A 23,000-nucleotide genomic window follows, 5' to 3' on the forward strand; every position below is an offset into this window, starting at 1 on the left:
GGCCATACAGTTTCTGTTGCAGCTATGCAGTTCCACCATCGTAGCTGTCATAGATCATACATAAATGAATGGGATTGGCCGTATGCCCAAAACACTTTATCTACAAAAGCAGGTGGCAGGCCAGATTTAGTCCACAGACCTGACCTAGACTGTGACTTTCATTGTCTTTGCTGTCCCAGCATCTAGCAGAGGACCTGATGCACAAATGAATGAATGATGTGCATTTGTGTATGAGGAGGCCTGGCTGTCAGATCCTTTGGGTGCCGCTCAGGGATACTGAGTGGAGGGAGGGTGCCCTGAGTCGATGATGCTTAAGGTCAGGGGGCTCAGGGGGATTTCAGTTGCTTCTTTTGACCCACTCTTTCCCCTTCCAGGATTACAGGGACTTTGACCGAGTCAGGGTAACCAGCTGGGCTACCCTGTTCCTCCGAACCAGCATCCCCACCATTAACATGGAGAACAAGACCGTGCCGGTGAGTGAGTGTGTTAACGAGACAGCAGTGCCTGGCCAGAGCATGGGAGCACAGGGCATCTTTTCAGAGAACTTTCACGCATTTTTGCTATGTGGTCCTCAATCTCGGCAGCACATTGGAATCCTCTGGAGAACTTCTGGTGTCTGGATCACACCCCCGAGTAATGAAATCTGAGTGGAGGTGGGACACTGCTATTGGTGTGTTTCAAAGTCCCTCAGTGGATTCTAATGTGCAGCCAGGGCTGAGAACCTCTGTTTGAGTTTATTTGATCCACACAACATCTCTGTGAAGATATTCCATCTCCGTGGGAACTTGGAGAAAAAAGTTACATCCAGAAGAATAGATATGAAAAAAATCGCTAGAAATTTGTTGTGAAAAGGATGTAAGTGGAGATGTGTAGGAGATACATATTGGAGACGAATGGAGGGTTGGTTAAATACGCTGTGGTACATTTCCTAAAATAAGTTAAGGTGGGGGAGGAAGGCCCAGAAAGATTGATTGAACAGAATAGAAATTTATTTTATTATACAGATGGCATTTTCAATCAGTGGAGAGAAGTAGATTATTAAGTCCTACTGGGAGAACACATTTGGAAAGTAAGACAAACTTCTACCTTACACCATAAAAAATATATTTGAGTTAGATTAAATTATTTAAATATAGGAAATAAAACGCAATATACCAGAAGAAAATTTAGAAAATAATTTAATGATATCTTTATTTGGGAGAAGAGAGTATTCTTTTATTAAACCCAGAAGTCACAAAGGAAAAATTTGACAAATTAATTTAAATCTATATAAATTTTAAATCTATGTACAGGAAATATTGCAGGTTTGATTCCAGACCACTGCAATAAAACAAATATCATAATAAAACAAGTCACATGAAGTTTTTGGTTTCCTAGTGCATATAAAAGTCAGTTTACACTATACTCTAGTCTGTTAAGTATGCAATAGCATTATGTCTAAAAACAACAATGTACATGCCTTAATTAAAAATACTTTATTGCTAAAAAATGCTGACCATCATCTGAGCCCATTGGAAAAATACTGTGCTTGATCTTAGCTAAAAGGCCAAGAAGCAATCGTTAGAAAATAGAATAGACTTGCCCAGTGCAGTGTTGCCACAAAGCTTCAATGTGTAAAAAACGCAGTGTCTGTGAATCACAATAACATGGAGTGCAGTAAAACAAAGTATGCCTGTACAGCAAAAAAGATGGTAAAGCAACTGAAAGGGAAAGCGATAGCTTGCTTTTTAAAACATCTACAGCATATACGACAAAGTATCGATATATATTTTTTAAAATGTAAAGATAAAGGGCAGCATAAAGATTAAACAAGCAGTGTACATAGGGTGAAATACAAATGTTCAACTCAATAGTAAAGAAATAATAACAGCAGTGAGACTTTTTCCATTAGATTGGGAAATATGACAAAGAATAATGCTGTCTGGAGCTGATGAGGTAGAAGGCAATGCTTTTGATTGGAGTATAAATTGATGGATTCTTTTTAGAGATGAATTTGTCAGTATCTATTAAAGTTTCAAATGCACATTTCCTTTGATTTAGCACATGATAATATATCTTAAGGAACTAATAGGAAAAGTATGTAAACATAAATATATAGGGATATTTTAAAGCATTGTTTATAATGACGTAAAATTGGAAACAACCTAAGTATCTTTCAGTAGATTGGTTCAATAAATTATGCTGCATTTCCTACAATGACAATGCAGTCGTCAGAAGAGATTAGGTTGATCTTTATTAACTGACATCGAAAGATGATAATATTAAGTGAAAAGAGAAGCAGGTTGCAAAAGAGTGTATGCAGTACACATAGATCCCATTATGTGGAAGAAATAACATATATAAACATATGCATTAAAACTTACGGAAAGAGATTCACCAAAATGTTGAAGGTGGTTATTTCTAGGGAGTAAAATTACTAGAAACTTTTAATTTCCTTTATGTCATTGATATTTTATTTATTTATTTATTATTTGAAATGATTAAAACACTGAGAGGAGCTAAACTTTTCCTTCTATTTATCTATTTATTTTAATTTTTCCTCTCCCCTCCCCCCTTTGGTAACCATCTGCTTGTTCTCTATATATCTATGGATTTGTTTCTGTTTGGTTTTACATATCCTTTTTTCTTTTTAGATTCCACGTATAAGTGAAATCATATGGTATTTGTCTTTCTCTAACTTATTTCACTTAACGTAATACCTCTAGGTCCATCCATGTTGTCACAAATGGCAAGATTTCATTATTTACTATTACTGAATAATATTCCATTGTATATATGTACCACATCTTCTTTATCCATTCAGCTGTTGATGGACATCTAGATTGCTTCCATATTTTGGCTATTACTAGTAATGCTGCAGTGAACATAGGGGTGCATATATCTTTTCAAATTAGTAGGGTTTTTTTCCTTCAGATAAATACCCAGCAGTGGAATTACTGGATCATATGGCAGCCCTATTTTTAATTTTTTGAGGAATCTCCATACTGTTTTCCACAGTGGCTGCACTAATTTGCAATCTCACCAATAGTGCACAAGGGATCCCCTTTCTCCACATCCTCCTCCATATCCTCGCCAGTACTTGTTATTTGTTGATTTGTTGATAGCCATTCTTTTTATTATTATTATTATTTATGCCTACAGCACCTGGTCTTCCTAGGTGGTCTCCCATCCAAGTACTAACCAGGTCAGACCCTGCTTAGCTTCCGAGATCAGACATCGGGCTTGTTCAGGGTGATATGGCTGTAGACCATGGACCGTGTGTGGCTCCATTGGGTTGCGAACTCAGGACCGTCTGCGTGTAAAGCAGACATGCTAACTGCTACACTATGGAACCATGTCCTTGATAGCCATTCTGATAGGTGTGAGGTGATATCTCACTGTGCATTTGTGGTTTTAATTTGCATTTTCCTGATGATTAGTGATTTTGAGCATCTTTTCATATATATGCTAGCCATCTGTATGTCCTCTTTGGAGAAATATCTACTCACGTCCTCTGCTCAGTTTCTCAATTGACTTGTTTGTTTTTTTTGTGTTAAGTTATATGAGTTCCTTATATATTTTGGATATTAACCCCTTATCATATGTATCACTTGTGAATATCTTCTCCCATTCAGTAGATTGTCTTTTTGTTGATGGTTTCTTTTGCTGTACAAAAACTTTTTAGCTTGATGTAGTCCCATTTGTTTATTCAACTGTATTTAAAAAAAAATAATCAATATAATTTTAAAAGAAATAACAATCATGTATAGTCAGAAAAATATTTTATGTATGTAAAATATGATATAATTTTATAGTATAAAAAATATATATATATCTCCATAGTAGGAGAAGGAAAAGAATAGTACTATATGCTATGTGTTTTTAAATTTTTTTGTAAATATTTATGGAGTGCTTGCTGTGTACCAGGTATTGCTCAAAGCAGTTTACTCATATTAAACATATTTAATCCTCCCCAACAACCTATGAGGTAGATATTATTATCATAATCCCCATATTACAGATGAACAGAGAGGTTAAAAGACTTGCCCAAGGTCACACACTAGTGAATAGCACAGCTGGGACTTCAACTCAGGTAGTCTGGCTCCAGAACCCATGCTTTTTTCCACTTAGCTATATGCCTTATGATCCTCTTATCAGAGAGCATGGAATGGAGATTCGGAAAGGTGAAATTACTTGTCCAGAGTCACCCAGCTAATCAGGGAAGGACCTGGTACCCAAGTCCGATATGTGGGTCACAAACCCAGCTCCAGGTTGCCTCCCAGGTCTGACGCTGCTCCTTTGCAGCCAGGTCTGCACCTAGGAGTTAGATGAATCAGCTGCCCTCAGTGGGCAGGCAGGGGCTTTTTCCAGTCCCTGAGTGCCCCCTACTGGCAGTAGGTCGAAGCAGAGTTCGGGACCAAGGTGGGACAGAAAGGATGAACTTGGGGCCTAAGGGGGCAGACAGAGCTGAACTCCTTCTCACCCCCTCCAGTTCTCTGTGGACATTGACTCTGAGCTGGTGGAGGAGCTTCCAGCTGAGATCGAGCTGTGGTTGGTGCTCGTGGCTGTAGGTGCCGGGCTGCTGCTGCTGGGGCTCATCATCCTCCTGCTATGGAAGGTTAGGACCCCAGCCCGCCACCTGGACTCCTGTCTGGGACCTCCTGCCAGCAGACCCTCGGCAACCCTCCCTTTACCCCACTCCTCACTTCCATCTCACCCCCACCCTTCCCCATGTCCTCCCTCCTCTTACCAGCTTCCAGTCTCCTGCCCATCCTCACCTCACCCACTGAGATGCTCCTGCTTATGTTAGTGGGGGGGACCGTCAAGCCACAAGGGAACCCAGTAACTCTGGCTTCTGGTCACACCACCCAGCTGGGACTAGGACTTCGACCTCCAGGCTCCCCAGCCCTAAACCCCAGTCCATGAGTGCTGCTGGCAAGGACCCCCAAACTCCCCCTGATGGCCCCTCCCCACCTCCTCCCCTTCGCAGTGCGGCTTCTTCAAGCGAGCCCGCACTCGCGCCCTGTATGAAGCCAAGAGACAGAAGGCGGAGATGAAGAGCCAGCCGTCAGAAACAGAGAGGCTGACCGAAGACTACTGAAGGGGGCGGCCCCTGCCCCCAACCCACCCGGGTAACACGGCCTCCAGGCTCTTTTCCCCAAGCCCCCCAGCTGGCAGGGGCCTCTGACTCTGTTCTATCTGCTCTTCTTCCTTTATGGGCCCTCTCCACATCTCACTCTGTCCCCAGCACCACCCCAAAGAGCAGGCCACTCTCTCTGCTTCCCCTCCACACCAAGGGACAGCTCAGGGTGTCTGCTCTCAGCACCCTCCCCACTGAGCCCCTCAAGGACTAGGAGCCCCAAGAGGGAGCCTAAAACCCTTCCCTTGTCCCCTTTGCTGTCTGGGGATTGGAAAAGGGTTAAGACCAAGACCTTGTAGTTCACAAGGCAAATTCCCAGAGTGCTTCTACACCTTCTTCCCACCTTCAGGGAAGGGGGAGATTAGTAGAGTCCTTCCTCCTGGGAACTAGCACTTTTCCTCCTGGGAGCCCCCTCCAAGGTGACAAACCGACTTTTCCCATATCATGGTCATGGTAGACCACCACCCTTCCAAGCATCCCATTAGCAATCTTGGTGGCTGCCCCTCTGCCTCCATTTGCCCCCCATCTCCTTTTCCTCTCCTCTCCTCTTCCTCTTCCTCTTCCTCTTCCTCTGGGGCTTGGGGTGGGGAACTTGTCCTCCCTGTCTCAGCACAGGAAGATGTCTTGTGTTGGATTAGGGGTCCTGGCTTTGAGGACCTCTAAGTTGGTGGGGAAAAGGCTGGGTACATCTTCCCAGTGGCTTGAGAACCAGTTGCTGATAACCGTCCTCTTTTCCCCCCAACTTCAGTGTGACTTCTTTAAACGGACCCACTATTACCAGATCATGCCTAAGTACCACGCGGTGCGGATCCGGGAGGAGGAGCGCTACCCACCTCCAGGGGAGACCCTGCCCACGAAGAAGCACTGGGTGACCAGCTGGCACACTCGGGACCGATACTACTGACATCCTCCCTGATCCCACCCCCGTGCCCCCAGTGTCCCCTTCTATTTATCATAAGTTATGCCCTGACAGTCCACAGGGGCCACTGCCTTTGGCTGGCGCCAGCAGGCTCAGGCACACACACCTCTTCGAGCGCATACATGTGTCGTCTGGCCACAGACTTCTCCGCGCAGGAGTGCTGGGACCGTGGACCTTGCTCTGCCAAGCACACCACAGACCTGTGCCCTGGACACATGTGGATACATGTGGGTCCCACTGTGCTTGTGCACCACAGATGGTTTATGGACATGTGTGTCCCAGCCTCTGCTAGAGCCAGGAGGAAAAGGCTCCCAATGTGGTGACACCTTTCTTGTTCACACTGGACCCATCTTGAGCCATAGTCACTGGATGGACTCTGCTCTCAAGATTAAAACTACTGACAGGGAACAGCCCACCAGGCTGTACCTCAAGCTGTAGTTCCTGGCACCCATGCCAGAGAGCGTGAGGTCTGCCTGAGGTTGTCTAAGGGGGTGTTTGTAGGACCCAGCATGCTCAGACACAGAGCAGAATGAACTAAAATGAGGGTCCCCAGGATGACTTTCTTTCATGGATCTCTGTGAAGCCTCTCTCCTCAGCCACAGCATGTCCTAGCAGGGAATGCGGCCTAAAGGAACAAAGATAGACATCCTGGCATGCTGTGCGGGGACTGCCCTGGGAGCACAGTGGAATCCTCAACAGAGGAGGGGACCGGCCCTGGGCCAAGGAGATGTTGGAAGGATACATAAGAAATACCACTTCTCACCCATCACTACCATCCCGGCCTCTGAAGGGCCTGGAGAATTCCCACAAGATCACAGAGGGAGCGACACTTGAATGTAGGACAGGGAGGAAGCCCTGTCCCTGTCCCATTGGCCAGACCCCACTCTGCCCCCACTGACCAAGGGTTAGGGGCCAAGAAGTGGAGTTCTTGGCTGTCCTTGGCTTTCATCACCTATCGGCTCTGCCTTCTCCCCCATGGGCTGAGTCCTGAGGCCCATTCTAGAAGTCGAAGCTGGTTCCAAAAACCCTCTCCTGCCCCCTGCCTGTTGGCAGCTCCCCTTACCCCCTTCCACGGTACTGTAGTAGGGGAGCTCCCTCTCCCTCCTTGTGCCTTCTTTGTATATAGGCTTCTCACATCAACTAATAAACAGCTCCCTGTTTGTACACTCTGCATCTGCTTCTACCTGCCCCCCCACCCCTGCCACCCCTTACTAAACCCATTCGATCTGATGGCTGATATCTAGCTGACTCACAGATGGACATAGCCTGGTGCAAGGGTCTTAGAGTTTGGGAGGGTGAAGACTGTGGGGAAGATACCTGCCCCTGCTCTCACTCTCAGGGGTGCCCTAGTCTAAGGGCTGGTCATAGACAGGAAACTGTCTAAGGTGAGGGGAAAGACCTGAGTAGACTGGATGGAAACCAAAGTGGCTTCTTGGTAGCTGGTGAGCTGGCCCTGGGGAAGGTGGAGGCGAGAAGTGATGATCTGCAGAGTCTGGAAGGGGCAGGAAGCTGTTGTCCTGGATAACGGTGGAGGGTGGTTGCGTTCAAAGGTAGAGAGCCGAGAGCCCTTGTCTAGTGGCTGCATTCAGATAAGAACCTGCTTTTCTGCCTCAATTTCCCTACTACCACGCATAGGCACCATGATGAGTAGACGATCAGAAGGTGAAGCAGTGACATAAGGCTGGAAGGACCGAAAGGTCATAGTATCCATTCCCTAGCCTCTGGACAGGAGAGCCTGGAGCCTTAGTCTCATGGAAGCTACCCCAGGGGTGCTTAGGTACTGAGCTGACATAGTTCACAGTATTGGATCAAGCCCTCCACTACTTTCTCTACGCTGTCATCCCCTCCACACAGGCCTAGGGAATGGAGCAAGGCTGCGTTCCTCATGACTTTTTTGTCCTAAATTATGGCACAGGTCCTTCTATTAATTGTTCCCAAGGCTGTGACCTTTGGCAAGACTTCACTGAAGGCTAGATTTTATTGCCCAGAGAAGCCTAGAGGCAAGTCCCTAATTCAGCTCCTCTGGAAGCCCACAGACCCAGGCCCTTCTCCCAGGAGCTGCTCCTGATGTCTACCCGGGTATTTCCCAGCCTGCTTGCCCCACTGCGGCAGCTGCCTGCTCTCCACTCCCTCCACCAGAGCCCACATCGCATAGAATCCTGGGCCCAGCAACTCCCTCTTCCTATGCTGCAATTTACCCTTTCCCAGGTTGACTGACAGTAGAATGTCCATGTCCTCTAGGAAAACCTCAGCCCCTACCCAGAGCTCTCAGAACCAGTCATCAGAGACCTTAGTTTGCTCTCCAGAATCTGTGTTATTCACTCGGTCATGTGGGTTATCAAATGTGGATTATCAAAGTCCTGCTCAGGTTGAGTAAGCTCGATTAAGCTTGGTCTAGTCCTTTGCAGCCACTTCCCACTAAGAAAAAGTTGGGATCTACACATCCTTCTGGCCAGCTTTATAGACAGTCCCCAGTCTCCTGTGAGCTGCTGCTTGGATGAGAGCACTGTCTGTCTGTCCATCTCTCTGTCTCTCTGTCTCTCTGTCTCTCTCTCTCTCTCTCTCTCTCTCACACACACACACACACACACACACACACACACACTGGTGAGACTAAGTCATCATTTTCATGACTGGTACAGCTACAGCTTTTATGAAAGAAATAATGGCAGAGATGCAACAATGTCTACTTTCTACGAAAGGAATCTATAACCCAAGCTTATTGAGCTCCTTGGAGCCACAGCACCTCCCAGCTGTTCCAGAAGAGGGTCTTGGCTCTTATATCACTAAAATGACCCATAAGGTGATGTTTCCCCTTCTAGGCAGTAGCAGGACTGCACTTCCTGGGCCTTTTTGGTTGTATGAAACCATGTGACTAATTCTAGCCAGTGAGTTGTGATCAGGAGGGAAGTAGATCACTTTTGGGCTGAGACAGTAAATTACCGGATGATTCTCCCAGTTCTGTTTTCCTTGCCTCTGCTGCTGTGGAAGCCTATGTTGAGATGAAGCTCCTGTCAGTCTAAGTCCCGGAGAGGCCCCCACCAACCTGTGTTGTACATGTAGTAAGAAGTTTGAGGATTTGGGGATTTTGTTACCTCAGCATCACCTAACCTAGTTGACTGATCCACCAAACCATGCCACTGCCAACACCACCCTGCAGCAATCTCTGCAGAAAGAATTGTAATTCAAACACAGAACCTACATTATGGAAGTCCAGCTCTAAGTGTAAGATTATGGGAAATCTCTTTTCTTCTCCTACACCTAGCCTCAGAGGTTATGGCCTTTTCCTTGTTACTTTAATTTTGACAATAATAGTAATAGCTGCCATTTATTGATTATTTACTATGTGCCAGGTACAGGGCTAGGCTTTTTACATATAGTATCCCAGATACTCTTCCAGGCAACTTAAAGGCTGCACTCACCAACATCGTCAATTACTTAATTGCTAGCTGGATGGATATCTGGTGGTCCTCCCTGATACCTTTGTGGCATGTCTCCCTGGTGACCCCAACTTCTTTTTTCACCCTGTTTACACTTCTGTGTGTTAGGTGCTGTCCCTGGTGCTGGAGAGAGAGTAGTGAATAAGACAGACATAACCCTATGTTCAAGGAGCTTAAAGTCTAGTGGGGCAGACAGATGAGTCGGCCGATGATTACCACTCTGTGTGGTGAGAGTTAAAATGGTACTAAGATCAGGAGGTCAAGGAACACTTGGAGGAGGCCCATAACTCAACCCAGCAGCGTCAGTGATCTGAAGAACGGGAAGGTAAAGGTGAGAAAAAAGAATGATCCAGGCAGAAGAGACAGCATTTGCAGCAACTTGGAGATTGGAGGCTGGCTCAAAGTAGATGAGAAGTATGGCTGGAAGTTGAGCAGAGGAACATGGAGAGATGAGGCTGAAGAGTTAAGCCAAAGCAGATCACTTGAGAACTCGAAAGGCTCTAGTAAGAAGTGGGGAGCCACTGAAAGACTGTGAGCAAGGCAAGTAACAAGTTCAGATTTGTAGTTGAGAATGATCCCTGGGCCTCGGTTTCCTTATCTATAAAATGGGTATAATAATAGCACAATAGAGTTATCTGAAGAATTAAATAAGAAAATGCATGCAAACAGTGCCTGGCCTGTAGGTTATTATTCATTCAGCTGAGAGTTTCTCCCATTGTGACCCCCTGCATATAGCTTCATGTTGGCTATAATCACATTCTGTTATACCTATTTAATTATTTATTTTTGAAGTGATCTCCCAAATTGAGAAATAAAACAAGCGAGGGGAAAGACCATATCTTAATTCTGTCTGTGTTTCCCTGTTCCTGGCACAAAGCCTAGTATATATTAGGCATTTGGCAAGTTCAGGCCAAGGACAGAACAGTGAAGAGCACAAACATCAAAGGGGCGAGTCGGGCGACAGGAGATACCACGTCAGACCGCAAGAGGGCGTGCTACGTTCCTACCAGAGAGCCGGGGCTGCTGGAGAAGAGTGGGCTTCCCGGCTCCCAGCACAAATCCCCTTCCAGGACTTTTTCCAGGAAGCCCAGGGCGGAGAAGATTGCTTTCTCGGGTCAAATGAGCTAGAGAATAATAAAATAAACTTATTTTGAAAACTGCACTCGTAGCACTGATTGTAGGGGCTGTCTCCACCACTGCTGGTCGTTAAATCTGGGTTTCGACGTTGGGTGTTTTTAAACTGGAAAAGCCTTTTCCTGAACTACTTGGATGCCTGTGGAAGTGGGTGGTCTGCGCACCTAATGAGGGATTATGGGGATTTGCATCCTGATCCTGAAGTTTGCGAGCATTCAGTCACTGCCATCCGGACTGGGAACCCCCTGAGGGAGAGCAGGTCGGGATCAAGACAAGTGACACGGGCTCCTCTGGGAGGACAGGGATTCGTTGTAAGCTACCCAGACAATTTCAGGGTAAGCAAGTGAAGGTGATTCGGGAAGGGAGCGAGGAAAGTGGAAAAGGAGGCGGAATAGCAAGTCTCTGGAAGGGAGGGGTTAATCCGCGTTGGGCTCGGAGGGGAATCCAGCCGAGTGTGCGGGGTAGGGAAGGATCTCTTCACCGCCGGGAGAAAACAACTCGCGGCTCTGAGCCAACACGGGTTAAAGGGGCGGGCCCGGGGAAAGCCACGTGCCGAGGCTGCAGGCTATTGGTTGCTGCAGAGTTGTTTGTGAGTGGCCATTGGCGGCGTCGGGGCGCCGCCTCCAGTTGATTGGCCGGGCTTGGAGGACCGCCAGGGCCGCGGAGGGGAGGAGGAGGCCGAACCGCGACGCCTGGCAGGGCTGGGCCGAGCCGAGCGCCAGAGCCACCGGTGCCTGGACCCCGGTCCGAATCCCAACCGCGGTGCCGCCGCCATGCGCTGGGTCCGCGCGCTGCTGAAGAATGCGTCCCTGGCAGGGGCACCCAAGTACATCGAGCACTTCAGCAAGTTCTCTCCGTCCCCGTTGTCCATGAAGCAGTTTCTGGACTTCGGTACGTAGTGGGCAGAGGGCGTCTGGGCGCCGGGACCCGCGGGGGCTGAGTGGAGCGAACGCAGGGGTCCCGTCCAGGAACGATAAGCGCAGAGAAGAGAGGCCCTGAGTGATAGGGAAGGGTTGCTTGAAGGCGTACAGGAAAGAAAGGGTTAACAGGGAGGCAGCGACAGCCGGGCCTGAAAAGGCTATGGGTACCCTGGCTGAAGAGACTCTTGACTGGACTATTAATGGGAAGTGGGGGGTGGGGACCCTAAGAAGGAGGGATCCTAGGTGTCTTCTTGGGCTTTGTGAGGGGCCTTGGAGAGCATTCAGGCATAAAGGGTCCTGATGATAAGACTGGGAGACAGAGAGGAAATGGGGGTGGGGGTGAGGATGCTGGTGAGAGTAACAAGACAGCGTTTGGAGGTACGGTCATATGGAAGGAGACCTGGGCTGGGCATCCAGGGGTCATTTGTGGAAGGGGCTCTTGCAGAAGATGCCCAAAGGAGAGAGACCCTGACCAGGATAATTCCACCCAATGAAGGAGCTGGCCCCCAGCTGGCCCAGTGGGCAAGGACACTTGAAGATCAAATCCCCTTGGGTCTGGGTGCCTGTCCCCAGCTAGGCAGGAGCCCAGGGCACCATGAGGTGGAGTCAGGCAACTTGTACCCACCCTTGGCAGCCCCTGGGTTCCTAGGCCAGGATCACCTTCCACAGCGTTCTGCGGGGAGCTCTGGAGCAAGAGCAAGGCTGTGCCAATGTGGTGACTGAAACAGACATTGTGTGGGACTTGTCTGTCCACGTGGTATTTCCATGGTGCCAGTTGGGGGTGGGGGTGCCCAGGTCTCTTAAGAGTTGACCTGCCTGGCTCAGGTTACATCTGCGTCACTGGTGGGAGGGGGCAGAGAGGGGGCAGCCAGGACAAGGAGCACCTGTTCCCCTGGACTTCGCCGCCTGCACCCTGCCCTGTTTGAGCTTCCCCCCACCCCATGTGGGGAAGCCACCTATGCCCGCTCCCAACCTGGAGCAACTGTCCAGTCCAGACTGGACCCCAATTACAGAAATGTCACAGCTGGGAGGGGCTCACGGTAGAGTGTGGTCCACTTACAGTACTGTGGGGGAAACTGGGACTTTAAGAAAGACGGTGACACCTCCTGGGTGACAGAGTTGGAAGGAGAAGCTGGACTAGAACCTAGGTCTCCTGACTGTAGCTTGTGGCCTCATTTAATCCTCCACCCCCTCTTTCTGAAGCCAGGCCAAGGACCAAGGTATTTGGGTTACCATCCATTGGCCCTGTCTGCCTCACAGTTGGGTGGGTATTAATGCAGGGGTAGCTCTACAGTGGTCATCAAGACCAACCTGGGTGAAGATGAGCCAGAGATGGCACTGGGAGTTTTCAGCCACAGTGGTCTAGGCAGAGCTCCCTTCAGCCAGGGCCCAGTCCTGGGAAAGGATGGTTTCTCCAGGCTGTTCTGCCCACCTAGATCAGCTCCCCCAAAGTGAGTGTCTGATAGGAGAGAAAGAGAGAAGTGAGGTAATTTAGGCCAGAGGCAACTCCAAGTGGGCCCCGGATTGGCCCTGCACCCTGTGATTGAAGGAGAGCAGGTTCAGATGGGGGTGAGGAGAGGATGCAACCCCCCAAAGGGTTAGGCAGCGTGGTGGGGAGGGTGGAGCACTGCAGGGCATTAGGAGAACTGCTTACTCTGTGCCCCCAGTTACTTCTCCTCTGAACCCTCAGGAAGTGGAGGATTTAATCAACTTGACCCCTGAGATGTCCTCTGGTTCCAATGGTTTGCAGCTCTATGGGCTCATGTCTCCCTCTTTCCTACCAGGGTCCAGCAATGCCTGTGAGAAAACCTCATTCACCTTCCTCAGGCAGGAGCTGCCTGTGCGCCTGGCCAACATCATGAAAGAAATCAACCTGCTTCCTGACAGGGTGCTGAGCACACCCTCGGTGCAGCTGGTACAGAGTTGGTGAGACCCCCGGCTAGATCCCCACACCTCCACTCCATCGCCAGATGCCCTGGGCTCAGAGATGGAGTCTCCAGGCGGGAACAGGCACAGAGGGCAGGCACAGGGAGGGTGAGGAGTTGCCCAAGGTCAAGCAGAATGCTAGGCCAGAACAGGGACAAGGTCAAACCCTTAGCCTTGTATCTGTGGGACAGCCCTATGCCTACCACACTCCTTTCTCTGGAAATCCTAGATCCACCTAGAAAATCATTTTCACAGCCAAAACCCCAAATCAGGCTGATGTCAGCATTTGCCCCTCTGCCCTGGTCATGAAAACCCAGCACTTGTGGGGCAATATTTACGTGGGGTAACTTTGTGGGAAACAAACAGAAAGAAGCAAATCTTCAAATCATATAATATGAACTACAAGTCAGACTGTTTGGATGTTAGAAAACACTCATAAACACAGGACCTATCCCCAAAGAGCTTTGGAGGGCAAAGACCAAAAGCTTATTGCACAGAGCAGCAGTAGCGAGGGAAATCCTCAGTAAAACTCACTCACGAACTCTGTCCAGGGTTCAGGAATTGGATGACATTAGCTCACACCAGTCACATGAAGAATAAACAAGTTTACTCTGTAACTGGGCGTGTAAGTAGCTAATCGTGGTTGGTCCTTAGTGGCACCTGTGCAGAAATCTTTTGCTAGTTCTGGCTGTCGGGGGTGTGGTCTGCCTGTGGTTTCCTTTTGGGTTCAGGAGCACCAGACTGACTTTCAGTTCAATGTCATGCCAGGGGAACCCTTGATCTCAGGGGAAGGATAAAAGAGGGCAAACTAAATGCTACGTAGACAGTGGTAGGAGCAGTGAGCTGCTGAAGAGTTAGTTTTATTTAAATTAAGAATAAAAAATTACTTAAAAGTAACATGGATTAGGGTCTTTTTTCCTCATTGCAGAAGTGTAATGTGTTCACTTTGATGCCTAGACCTAGAAAATTTGAAAAACAGAAAATTAGGTAGAAAAGAATGCCAACCACTACCCTCCACCCCATAACCAAACACTGTTAAGGCTTTGTAAGGTTTTGTTAGTGCCCTTCTAGCATTTTTTTCTATGCATGGACCTGCGTATGCATGACTTGTACTTATTAAATGAGATTTGGGAAGGAAAGTGTTTTGTACAAGGCTAGGCACATAGTGAGTGTACAGTGAATGTTAGTGGAGTCAGAAAGTTGTGGGGAAGTTGAAATGGACGCATGAAATGGTAATGTGTTACTGGGCCTTACATGGTACCTAGGTGAGGCTAGACCTAGAAAGAAGGGAAGGCCAAAGCACCTACTTATGTAAAGATATGGAGGCAGGAAACCACTGACTAGGGCATCCGAGTGCTGTTAGTGAAAGCTAAAGGTGAGATGGGGGGACAGAGATGACTTTCGTGTAACCCAACCAGGTCACCCCTTGCTAATCCCTAGTCCAAGACTTCTGAGCTCACTGGCATTTCCCGCTATGGGGCGGTTTGGAAGTCATGGGGATGAGACAGAAGGTGCCATCTGTTCTTTTTACCCCTCCTCCAGCTCTGTCTGGCTGATCGACTTGGCTGCCTCTCCAGCTGGTCCTCGACTCCAGGACATGGCTTCTCAGGCCCTTCCCTGGACACTGTGTTCCTGGGAGAGCCAGGGGATTGTGAGGAGGGTGGGGAGGGTGGGGAAGGTGGGGCAGGGAGCTGCTGAACTGCCCGTGATGCCCCTGGGCCCCCTTGGAGTCTCTTCCTGAAAATCAGTAACACTTATCAAGGCTTGGCCTGACTTATTCTTCTCTCAGTAATGTCAACCAACAGCAGAAGACGTTAGGCAAGAGAGAACACTTCCCAATGGATGATCAACTTAGAGGAGAGCAGGTAGAAGGCTTGCTGAAGTGTCCGACACACTGAAGAGACAGCCTGCTGAGATTATTTCCGGAATGGGCATTGGCTGCAGCAAGAGGGACTGAGGTCTGAGGGAAGGAAGGACTTCCTGACAGGGCCAAGGTGGCTGCCTTGAGAGAATGCAGACCTACTTCTGCAGGAGAACCTCCTGCGGGTTTGGATGGTGGAGGCAGTGGAAGTGGGCAGAGTATGGGAGAGGAGGGAGACAGCCTACCAGGGAGCCTGGCAAGAGGGCCAGTAGTCTCAGAGTCTGATGAATAAGGAACAAAACCTCCTCTTTAGAAAGCAGAGAAGCCCTGTGCAAATGATAGTAGCAGCAGTGGTGGTGGCAATCATTCATGTGTGGTGACGGCTAATGGAGTTTGCACTCAGCCCGGGAGAGGCACTCGGCGGGGATCACTGTGAGCGAGTGGAGAATTCCTGATTCCAAATAAACCTGATTATTTCAACTAGATAGACTTGATGTCGTGGAACCCTGTTTTGGAAGTGACTGGAACGTGGTGGAAGGCCTTTGGTGTGGCATCAGCATGCTTGACTTTGGCAGACACTTACACCTTGTCAAACCATGGGGCCTCTCTGAGCCTTGGCTTCCTTATCTGGAAAATGGAGATCCAAGCTGTTTCTATGGGTCCAATGCCACTGCTAGATGTGAAAGTGTGGGGAACATTATAAACACAAGCGATGTCCCGGACTTCTAGGCTGCAGCACCTCCAGGCCAAAGATGATATGATTATGGCAGAGGTTCCCTTAGACAGTGTGGTAATGATAATGATGATGATGACAAAAGCAAACATATCTGGAGGGCCTGCTGTGCATCAGGAACTGTTCTGAATGTGTCCACATATTAACTATTTAACCTTCACGACAACCTTAGGAAGTGGGCCTTGCTATTATCCCCATTTTATAGACGAGGAAACAGGTTTGGAGAGACTGAGAATCTTGTCTGAGATCACTCAGGTAGTCAGTGGTAGAGCTGGGATGCCAACCCAGGCTGTGTGATTTGGAGGCTGCATTCTTGAAGGGAAAGGCAGGGTGCTGTGTTCTGGGGCAGTGACCTGGAGTCAGAGATTTCACATCGCAAGTCAGTGGGAAAGTCGGATTCACATTATAGAATCTTTTTTGACAGCTAGTGTTGCTGGAGCACAGAAGGGGCAACCTTGATTCCTTTCAGGAGAGGAAGACAGCCTGAGGGAGATGTGGAGTTGGTAGAGATGTGCTTCCCAAAAATGGAGGGTGAAGGGAGAGTTGCAGAGTAGAATCCAATGCCAGCCACTCCTGTCACTAATAGAGTCTTTGCAGGGGTTGCAGGGAGTGGGGTGGGAGGCCATATGGAGCACCTTCACAGGAACCTCCCTGGCATGTTAGCAAGGTGTGTGGACCCCAGACTCTACCTATGGAGGACTCCACCACCATCACCATGCAGGCTCTTGGCACCCAGACCTGCTCTGCCAGGCATGGTGCTGGGGCTTTAGCCAAATCCTCCCATTGACTCTCTCAGCCACTGTTCATATAATCAGAGTAGAGACTACTGACCTGCATCATCTCCTCTGAGTGGCAACTGCTCTGAATCCCATTTTATAGACAGGGACCTGAACTGTTCAGTGGACTCTTTAGGGCACAGCCAGCAATGGGACCCAAGCTAGCCTGGCTCAGTGCCCACACTTGCCACCCCTCTGCTTCCAAATGCGAGACATGTCTGTCACCTCTCCCTTCCTCATACAGCCATCATCCTGTTCACTCTTCTTGTGCCTAGCAGCTGTGGACACTGGTGCATGGTGCATGCCCACAGGCACACAGACTTACACACACTCCCTCACTCACTTAGCGCTCCTTCCTGCTCCCACACAAGCCTGTGTCCCCCGCCCCAGCACTGCTTACTCATTCCAACATTGCTCCTATACACACACTCTCTCCCTTACCTCCCCAACACACACACGCACATGCTTCTTCCCTCTCCTCTCCCAAATTTCACCTCTCCTGTCTCCCAAATCCAGGGCACTGGACTGGCTACAAAGAACCAGAAGAAAGGGTTGGGACTTCCACATTACCTTGAAGTGGGAGGAGGCTCCAGATCTCATCAAGCGAATCTTGCGTGGCTTTATTTACTGCTGAGGTTGGCAGGCCCAAGCCTTCCCTAGGCACTGTGTTGGGCCCCCACTCTACCTGCTGAGGGCAAGTGAATCTAGAAGTGATGCATCAGTCCTTGCACCACTGCCTGCAGGCCTCCCATGTCAAAGCTCAGTTCTTTCTCCGACCCTCAGAGGGGTATGCAGCCCAGGAGCCAGCATGGCTCCAGCCCCGGTGTCTCTCCCTTTAGGACGAAGATCTGGCCCAAGGGTGAGATTTGGTGTGCTAGGCCCCTGGGGGGCTTCAGGCCAGGGCTGGGGTCCCCTGGGGGAAATCCTTCTCATCTTCTGCTCTTCCTTCCAAGAGAACACCCAGGACCACTCCCCTGCAGGAATGGCCCTGTGAAGGAGGCAGGCAAGGATTCTAAATACTGCTTCACAGTTTTGGAGATCGAGGCCTGAGGCTGGCAGCTCTCCCCATACCTGGGCTGGCAGGCACTGCCCATTGCCAATCCATCCTGGTGCCCTTTGCTGTACTTCACTGGCCATGTGACTAGTCCCCTTTTCTGCCCTCTATGGTTCATTAGGCAGCTATGGAGTGCTGATGCTAGCAGCTAAAGCACTCACCCTATTCCTGGGCACTGGGACTCCGACTCCCCTCACTCCTGGCCAAGCACCACTAAGCTGGTCAGGACCTCCTGGCTCCAACCACCTCCCTCTCTGCCTGCCCCCTGGGTCTTGGGAAGGGTTCCAGGTTCTCCAATTTCCAGCTGGTCAACAACCCTTCCTATCTCTACCTGTCCCCAGCATTGCACACTTGCAGGTCCTCTCCCCCAGTTCCTTCCCCCTCCAAGAATCATGTGAGCATGAAGCTTTATCTTGGGCATGATAAGGGAACAAGGGATTGGAATCACATGGGCCTGCAAGAGAGAATCTCTGCCCTGCAGGTTAACTTCCTTATCTGTAAAATGGGGCTAGCAGTAGCACCCACCTCACAGAGTAATGATGGAGGTTAAAGAAAGGGAGCAGGCGGGCACGGAGCAGAGACCTGGCACAAGGCCTATGCCCAATAAATTCTGGCTGCCACCACCATCGACATCAGAGCATCACCATTAGGACCAGTGTAGATGGTGAGCAGTTGGCCATGTGGTGTAGAGTTGGCATCAGACAGACCTGGGTTTGAATTCCAGCATGGCGGCTTACTGTGTGTGGCCTGGGGCATATCATTTGCCCTCCTTGAGCTGGTTTCCTTGTCTGCAAAAAGGGGGAAATACTGTAGGTCCTGAAAAACTTTGTTTTATTCAATGTCATTTCATTATAATGCTGATGAGATGCTATAAGAACTTCATTCTTATTTATATCAATTAGCCCATGGTAAAATTGGTTGTGTCATAGTCGTTTTTTCTTAAAATTACAGTACCTATGACAGTGTTAAGTGAGGACTTACTGTACTGCATGCTTATAAAGGCTGCAGAGAGATGAGAGACCCTGTGAGACTCTGAGCACAGGTGGGCACTAATGGCCACTGTGTAAGTATTGGCTGTTGTTATTCTCCAGGAAGATGAGGTAAGGCTTCAGGCGTGCCGCTCTGATTGTCTGCTGGGGCTGCAGGGATGGTGAGGAGGTGCTGAGGGCGGGAAGCTGATCTTTTCTGTTCACTGGGCTCTTCCATCAGTGACTATACTGCCTCCTCTTGGATGCTGTACTGAGCCCTGGGTGGGGCGAGCAGGCAGGGCACACCAGGGCTGGAAAAGCTCTATTCTTGCCATTGGTGGCTGTCCAGAGCATGACAGATTAAAACATGGTGTGATTCAGAGCCTATATTCAGTACAACTTGGAGGAGGGTATCATGTGCTGCCTGGGGAGTCAGAGGATGCACTCAGCTGTTGACAATGTTTGAACCACTATTCATAACAAGAGCAAACATTTAGAGAGTGCTCGCTATGTGCTAAGTACTGTGCTAATTATCACATTTAATCCTCACCAAAAAGCAGTGATAGCAGTAGATATAAAACCCTCCTTTTTCCTGATGAGGAAAGTCAGGCCCAAAGAGGTTCCATGACTTACCTAGGACTACACGGCTCAAGGTGGAAAAGCCAGGACTGGGACCCAGCAGAGCTAGCTCCAGAGCTAGCTCTCTCACCCTCTTCTCTCTTCTCTTAAGCAAGAGAGGAAAGGGCCTTTTCTAGAGAGACTGTTAGGCCCCAACGCCCCCCGCCCCCCCCCACCTCCCACTCAGGGCTCTCGGTAGGCCCTCCTTCCTGCTGGCTGGAAGTGTTACTGTCAGCTCTCCTGCCTTCCCCAGGAGAACAAGCTGTGAGCTGGGCATGTTGGCAGGGAAACAGTGGGTATTTTGGCTTAGGGGGCCAGGGGACAGTGGCTCCAAGTTGGTACCAGCTGCTGCCACAGGTAGGCCTGACTCCCTTGCAAAAGCTAGCCCCCTGCTGTCCCTGAGTTCAGGGTTTCCCAACTCTCTCTTTGGTTACCCAGCTCTTTTCTAGGTCCTGGGGAAACTAGCCTCCCGACCAGGCCTATAGATGGAGGGGCAGCAAAGAGCTGCTCATTCCTGCCGGGCCCTTCAGAGGAGAGTGAGCTCTTGGGCTTATCAAAGCTGGGTCTGCTCACCCCACCCTGGGTCCTGCCCATCCACCATTTAATCCATTCCCTAGGTGGATTGCACAGCTCCCGCTGCCTGGGCCATACCCATCCAGCCCTGGTTGGGGGTGTGAGGCTGTCATCACTGTGGGAGCCCTGGGCTGGCCACTCTGCCAGCTGTGCCCATGGCATGCAACAGATACTAGGATCTGTTTCCATGACAGGACTCAGGGAGGTAGAGTGACTTCTCTTAGTCAAGTCTCCCCTGTCCCATCTGGGTCTCAGTCTCCTCATCCTTGAAACCTCATCGGTGGTGTGGTCTCCAAGGCCCTTCTAAGACTCCTATTCTAAGATTCCAAAGCAAAGATGCTCTAAGGGGGACCAACACATTAGAGGTTGTCTTGCATAACTCCCTGTGTTGTCAGAAACTCACATACAGATGACATGAAGTGAGAATTTGTGATGTAGCTTGTCAGCCAGCACAGCTCTGTGTGGTGCCCACAGGAGGGGCAGAACCAGAGTGAGGGCAGCTGAGTCAGGTGGGAAGGGGGCCTGGGCTAGAGCTGAGGTGATGTCCCCCCGCCCCAACCCCTTGTGCACAGGTATGTCCAGAGTCTCCTGGACATCATGGAGTTTCTGGACAAGGACCCTGAGGACCGTCATACCCTGAGCCAGTAAGTGAGGGCCCTGGTTGGAGGAGGGAGAACAGGTATAGGTCAGTGACATCTGTGGTCACAGACCCAAGGGCAGAAGTGCTAGCAGGATGGAAGAAATGACCCCTGCCCTCAGGGATATCCAGTCTGAGTGGGGAGACAGCCCCTGCCCTCAATGTGCCCTGAGTCTGATAAGGAATCCATGCCCTGCCCCTATGGAGCATCCAGGCTGTCAAGGGGAGTCAGGGTGGGCTTTGCTGTGTGTCCATCTTTGGGTTGGGAAGGGTCAAGTGGGTGAAGACACTGTAGAGAGGTCAGAAGTGGAGGAAAAAATCTGAAGGTGTCCCCGGAGTTGGGCCTGGGTGGGGCCCAACATCAGCTGTACCCTGCAGGTTCACTGAGGCCCTGGTCACCATCCGGAACCGCCATAATGATGTGGTGCCCACCATGGCACAGGGCGTGCTGGAGTACAAAGATGCTTATGGCGATGACCCCGTGTCCAACCAGAACATCCAGTACTTCCTGGACCGATTCTATCTCAGCCGCATCTCTATCCGCATGCTCATCAACCAGCACAGTGAGCCGGGCAGGCGGTCAATGTCGACATGAAATTCATTGTTTTAACTGTTTACAGAATGCAAAATTATGTCACCTCTTTAAAAAGTGTCCAATGTGGTATTCACAACTCTCACTGGAGTGGTCCGGGTTAGAGGAGAGAGGGCAGGAGGATGGGGAAGGGGCAGCAGAAATAGAGGTGGAGAGGGGAGAACCCTGGGGAAGAGGGAGAGCAGGGCAGGCTCTGCGGCCCCACCAGCAGCACCCTCCTTCCTGCTGCAGCCCTGATCTTTGATGGTAGCACCAACCCAGCCCACCCCAAACACATCGGCAGCATTGACCCCAACTGCAGCGTCTCTGAGGTGGTGAAAGGTAAGCTGTCCCCGCTCTGTGAGCCTGGTCTACCAAGGAGCCCAGTGACCCCCTCCAAGCTTACCTGGCCAGAGGGTGACCCATTCCCCAGTGGGTGGGGGCCATATCCTCATGGGTTTAATGTCGGTGATGCCCAGTGTCATTGCCAAGAAGACTTCCTGCAGGGTGGGCCACCCCATTCCTCTGTTCTCTCAGATGCCTATGACATGGCCAAGCTCCTGTGTGACAAGTATTACATGGCCTCACCTGACCTGGAGATCCAGGAGATCAGTGGTGAGTGAGCAAGGCTCTGTGTGTGTGTGTGTGTGTGTGTGTGTGTGTCTGTCTGTCTGTCTGTCTGTCTGTCTCTCTAAAGGCTGGGGACATGGGAGAGCAAGGTGAGTTGGGGAGTCAGGAAATTAACTATTATCTGGATAAGGGAAAAACAGGGCTGTTATTGTATTATTATTAATATTATTTATTTGATAAATATTTATTAAGCAGTAAAAACAATAAGCAAGGTCCTTGACTGAATTTTATTCATCTTTATACTGCCCAGAACAGAGTCTAAGATTTTTTTATTCATTGATCCATTATATATTTATTGAGCTCCTGCTACTTACAAAAGCTCTGTGCCAGACACCAGGAAAAGACATTTAGTCCCTAATACCAAGAAGCTCTCCAGGCTAGAGTGATTCTTAGGAAGCAGGGTGCTGGTTTCAGAATCACCTGGGCAGCAACCCTCCCATCTCCCTCTAGGTGCAAAAGCTCTCCAGGGGATTCTGGTATCCAGGTGGGTGCTGGTAGGCTGGATATTGGATAGATCGATGCTATTTGAATGGGTGAATGATGGCTAGTTGGATCCATAATCAGTGGATGAATGGAAGGATGGATCTGTACTCTGTGAATAAATAGATAGATGGGAAGGATAGATGTTTGAACAGATGCATATATTGAAGGACAATTGGATGGCTGAATGGACACCGAACGGGTAGATAGAGGAATTAATGGATGTTGGATGGATGGATGGATGGATGGATGGATGGATGGATGGATGGACAGACAGACATTGTCTAATAGATGGATACTATATGGATAGATAGGTGACTGAATGGACACTAAATGAATGGATAGATTGGTTGGATGAATGCTTGGTGAATGGACGAGCAGATTGATGGACACTGGACAGAAGTTGAGTGCTGGGTGCTAGATGCTGAGTAAATGAATGCTGAATGGTGACCTCTTGATAATTTCCTTATCGTTGGTCTTGACTTTCCCGGCAGCATCCAAATCTAAACAGCCAATTCACATGGTTTATGTCCCCTCCCACCTCTACCACATACTTTTTGAACTCTTCAAGGTAAGGAGGCTGGGGGATGGTCCTTTGTAGGGGGTGGGGGTGGTTAGGGCTAGGCTTCTCTCACTCATCT

General features: G+C 49.4%; 2 protein-coding genes and 1 pseudogene across 4 annotated transcripts in view; 2 read left to right on the forward strand and 1 right to left on the reverse strand.

Moving 5' to 3' along the window:
* The window catches only part of ITGA3 (integrin subunit alpha 3), a 28,824-nt gene extending 21,615 nt beyond the window's left edge, over positions 1–7,209 (forward strand). For all 3 annotated transcript variants that reach the window (XM_006924785.3, XM_006924786.3, XM_025041561.1), the window contains 4 exons: positions 375–473; positions 4,472–4,597; positions 4,970–5,111; positions 5,868–7,209. In XM_006924785.3, the coding sequence (XP_006924847.2) occupies positions 375–473; positions 4,472–4,597; positions 4,970–5,080 (336 nt within the window). In that variant the 3' untranslated portion in view covers positions 5,081–5,111; positions 5,868–7,209. The remainder of the gene's footprint in view (positions 1–374; positions 474–4,471; positions 4,598–4,969; positions 5,112–5,867) is intronic.
* LOC112473322 lies at positions 3,133–3,248 on the reverse strand (annotated as a pseudogene).
* Positions 7,210–11,217: 4,008 nt separating the features above from the next.
* The window catches only part of PDK2 (pyruvate dehydrogenase kinase 2), a 14,657-nt gene continuing 2,874 nt past the window's right edge, over positions 11,218–23,000 (forward strand). The window contains exons 1-7 of the mRNA XM_006924788.3: positions 11,218–11,503; positions 13,317–13,458; positions 20,614–20,685; positions 21,057–21,241; positions 21,502–21,591; positions 21,787–21,864; positions 22,854–22,930. Coding sequence (XP_006924850.1) covers positions 11,386–11,503; positions 13,317–13,458; positions 20,614–20,685; positions 21,057–21,241; positions 21,502–21,591; positions 21,787–21,864; positions 22,854–22,930 — 762 coding nt within the window. The 5' untranslated portion in view covers positions 11,218–11,385. The remainder of the gene's footprint in view (positions 11,504–13,316; positions 13,459–20,613; positions 20,686–21,056; positions 21,242–21,501; positions 21,592–21,786; positions 21,865–22,853; positions 22,931–23,000) is intronic.

The sequence above is a fragment of the Pteropus alecto genome, unplaced genomic scaffold (genome assembly GCF_000325575.1).
Source record: "Pteropus alecto unplaced genomic scaffold, ASM32557v1 scaffold98, whole genome shotgun sequence".
In the NCBI taxonomy this organism is placed as follows: domain Eukaryota; kingdom Metazoa; phylum Chordata; class Mammalia; order Chiroptera; family Pteropodidae; genus Pteropus; species Pteropus alecto.